Source organism: Lolium perenne, chromosome 6 (genome assembly GCF_019359855.2).
Source record: "Lolium perenne isolate Kyuss_39 chromosome 6, Kyuss_2.0, whole genome shotgun sequence".
NCBI classification, from domain to species: Eukaryota; Viridiplantae; Streptophyta; class Magnoliopsida; order Poales; family Poaceae; genus Lolium; species Lolium perenne.
Window position 1 is genome coordinate 18,178,221 of NC_067249.2, and position 3,274 is coordinate 18,181,494.

The window sequence follows — 3,274 nt, forward strand, 5'->3', positions numbered from 1 at the left end:
GTTCACCCAACACTTGTTATTGGAGAGTTACCACTAGTGTAGATAGCTGGGAACCACGGTCCATCTCTCATCATCATATACTCGGTCTTATATGTCATTGGAAGTAGTATCAACTATTTTCTGGTGCCATTGCTCTCATATTACTGCTACTGCTGCTGTGTTACTATTACTACTGCTCTCATATTACTGCTGCTTTCACATCACCCCTGTTACTAGTGCTTTTCCAGGTGCAGCTGAATTGACAACTCAGTTGTTAAGTCTTATAAGTATTCTTTACCTCCCCTTGTGTCGAATCAATAAATTTGGGTTTTACTTCCCTCGAAGACTGTTGCGATCCCCTATACTTGTGGGTTATCACCCGTCTTCGTCGACACCTTCTACAACCGCAAGGCCAGCCTCGAGGCCCCGCAGCCCTGCTCCTCTCTCGCCCCCGTTCCTCCTCACCCGCAGCGCAAGGACGAGAGCGCTCGTCTTGCCGGTGGCGGCGCCGCCGTGGACCTGGACCGGGAACGCAGGTGCGACCGTGAGGATGAAGAGGAGGTCTGTGGCCTGCGCCTGGCGGTCGGGCAGCACCGCGAGGAGCACGTCGACGGCAGCAGGCAGTGGCAGGGACGAGGGTCACGGGCGGCGACGCGGTTCCCTTGGGAGTTGATTGTTTTTTCATTTTTGTTTTTAGGGTGTTTTCTGTAAATTTTCGATGTAAATTTGTTTAACTGCTCTGTACATAAATTAATTAGTGTAATTTTATTACCAGGACGATCTGACCTGATTTTTTTTTGCTTCCAACCATGGTTAACACTGGCGCACCGGAATGCTAGTTGTAGCGCACTAGCCTCTTTTTTTGTTTCCATACTACTGTTAGTTGTGGCGCACTGCTAAAGGCGATAGTGGCGCATGTGTACTATTAGCGGTGGCGCACTACCTAGTGCGTCACTGTTATTTGGACTACCAATGGCGCACTAGTAGTGCGCCACTACTAACAACTTAGCAGTGGCGTGATATTAGTGGCGCACTAGGGGTGCGCCACTGATAGCTAAAACTAGTGCGCCACTAATAAGCTGTTTTCTAGTAGTGATGAGATCTTCGGGTGGCTTCGAAAGTGCTTCAATGGAGATAGAGATTGTGGCGGTGGCCGGTGGCGGTAGGGTTTCCATGCGAGGAAGAAGACACGTCAGACAACTTTGCCTGTCTATCTCGACCAAAACGTGTGCATACACACACTGAACGAAACGGTATCTTCACTTGGGTGGTGGCATTTTGTGGTATAGTAATGCTGCTCCACGTTTCTCAATTCCGAGAATTTGGCAAATCGGTGCTCGATCCACGTTTCTCAGCTTCTCGGATCTAGCTCCGCAGAGTTGATGTGTTCAGTACTTCTCTGTCTAGAAATTCTGAGAAGTTGGAAGATAGACAATTACTGAACACGCTCTAAACTTATCCTAATTAGCCCTTAGGCCGGCGTACAGCCGTCAGGACATGTGATTCTTGTCGGAATGACCCGAGTTTGTCCATCCAAGGCCCGTTCTAAACGTAGCACCGTCCTAAGGGCACGTACAACACCTGAGCTTGCACTGGGCTGTAGGATTGATTTCCTTGCAGTCAAGCCATAATTCTCTCCGATCATGGGATTTCAGTTTGCGTCGACATCTAGTTTTGCGTTGGGCGCTAGAACGTTTTTTTGGCAGAAGAGAGCAACAAAATGCCAAAATCAGAAACGAACTAAGGGTTAGCGCCTGCACATATAGCGATCAGATGCATTGTACCTGCCCTAAAATGAAAGGAACGGGAGATAGTGGTTGGTGATTTCTTTTTCCTGTAGGACATGTGTGTTCTGAGTTCGTACATATAAAGAAGATACTAGTGCATGTCAGTTGAATTTGAATCTGCTTGTTAATTGCATGTCTTCTCTCTTGTTTCTTTGATTTGCTGACAAGGCTATTCATAAGCTAGTTAAGATTTAGACTTCGATTCTTTTCAGTTAGCTAAATAATACTTAGAACTAATATGTGACATTCCCTCGAGAAAAAAAAAAGACAACGAAATCTGGTCTGCGATAGGCAAAACGAAACCTAATTTGATATTATCTTGAAAAAATACAAACGCATCCGCAGATGTGGTATGCGGCAGCAACTTAGCCCGATTTTCATTATTGCCGCTACAAATCATAGCCATGCAACATCATCTGATCCCACGATCGACACACCATACGTACGATCAATTCTGCCTGATTTTCCTCTTGCAGGTCTGCGCGCAGGTCTCCACTTCAACTGTCTCTGCAAGTGCAAATACCATCAGATCAAAACATGAAATAGTAAAACATCTTTCGTTTGACTCAAAACATGAAAACGCAATGAACTACGCAAGGTTCCGTCGTCTTACCGGCCGGCGGATCCGACTGGCCGCAGATCTTGGCGGCGGCGCAGGCCCCCAAGCACGAGTCGCCGCCGCCGACGGCAGCGGCAGTGGCGGTGGCCTGGCTGGGGCTGCATTTGTTGGCGCAGAACGGAACGCACAAAAACCGCGCCACGTGGTGCCTGCACGCCGAGTAGCACCCCTCGTAGCACTCGCAGAACTTGGACTTGGCGGACACCTGCCCGGGCAGCGTCACCAGGAGGAGCACGCACACGGCGGCGATGGCGGCCGAGCTCGATCTCTTCGCCTCCATACTCTTGCCAACGATCAAACAGAGAAGAAATATGTAAGTGCCGTGTGGTGAAAGATCAGCGATGAAATGTTTGATTCGCGGTGTGGTTCTACGCAGGGATTCTCACGTATTTATAGTGGCAGGTCCGCGCTTCGCTTGCAGATCAGGTGTGACAACTACGGTAAGAGATCAATCACCAGGCAGCTGGCTCGCTCGCTAATTGCTCAATCTGTAAATGTGGTAACAGATCAAGCACATACACAGGTAATTGATCTCTGAAAATCCGGTAGTTTCCTGACTAGACGAGATGGCAATCGTGTATTTTGGTGTCACCGGTAGTCCCTAAAGGTAACAGAGGCGACAGATCATTTCTTAACCTGCTCGACTCGTTGCTGTCACTAGCCGGCCATAATGTCGTATCACTGACGGAGAAAATAACCTTGGATCTGCAGGAAGAGAAAACAGTCCACTCAAGAGATGGGGAATTTGAGCCTAGCTGCTAATTGATGATATGGTTTATACAGTAGATGATTTTTTGGGGTACTATTTTTAGGTAAAGCCACATGGCTCACTTTTATCGATTATGAAATGTATTATCGAATTATTTTTTCCGGTAAAAAGCATATATTA

The 3,274-nt window shown here is 47.7% G+C and overlaps 1 protein-coding gene across 1 annotated transcript; it reads right to left on the reverse strand.

Moving 5' to 3' along the window:
* Window positions 1-2,029: 2,029 nt before the first annotated feature.
* LOC127310075 (uncharacterized) lies at window positions 2,030-3,038 on the reverse strand. Its single transcript, XM_051340776.1, has 2 exons — window positions 2,380-3,038; window positions 2,030-2,273 (listed from the first exon to the last, which is right to left on the reverse strand). Exons 1-2 carry the CDS (start codon window positions 2,663-2,665, stop codon window positions 2,215-2,217), a joined length of 345 nt encoding a protein of 114 aa, XP_051196736.1. The 5' UTR covers window positions 2,666-3,038; the 3' UTR covers window positions 2,030-2,214.
* Between the last annotated feature and the right edge of the window lie 236 nt (window positions 3,039-3,274).

What these genes read in the sequence shown, in the direction of transcription:
- LOC127310075 (XM_051340776.1), bottom strand. Translation starts at nt 2,665, where the DNA reads ATGGAGGCGAAGAGATCGAGCTCGGCCGCCATCGCCGCCGTGTGCGTG. An exon ending in CCAGTCGGATCCGCCGGCCG is followed by an intron (nt 2,274 to 2,379) that starts GTAAGACGACGG and finishes TTGCACTTGCAG; the next exon opens with AGACAGTTGAAGTGGAGACC.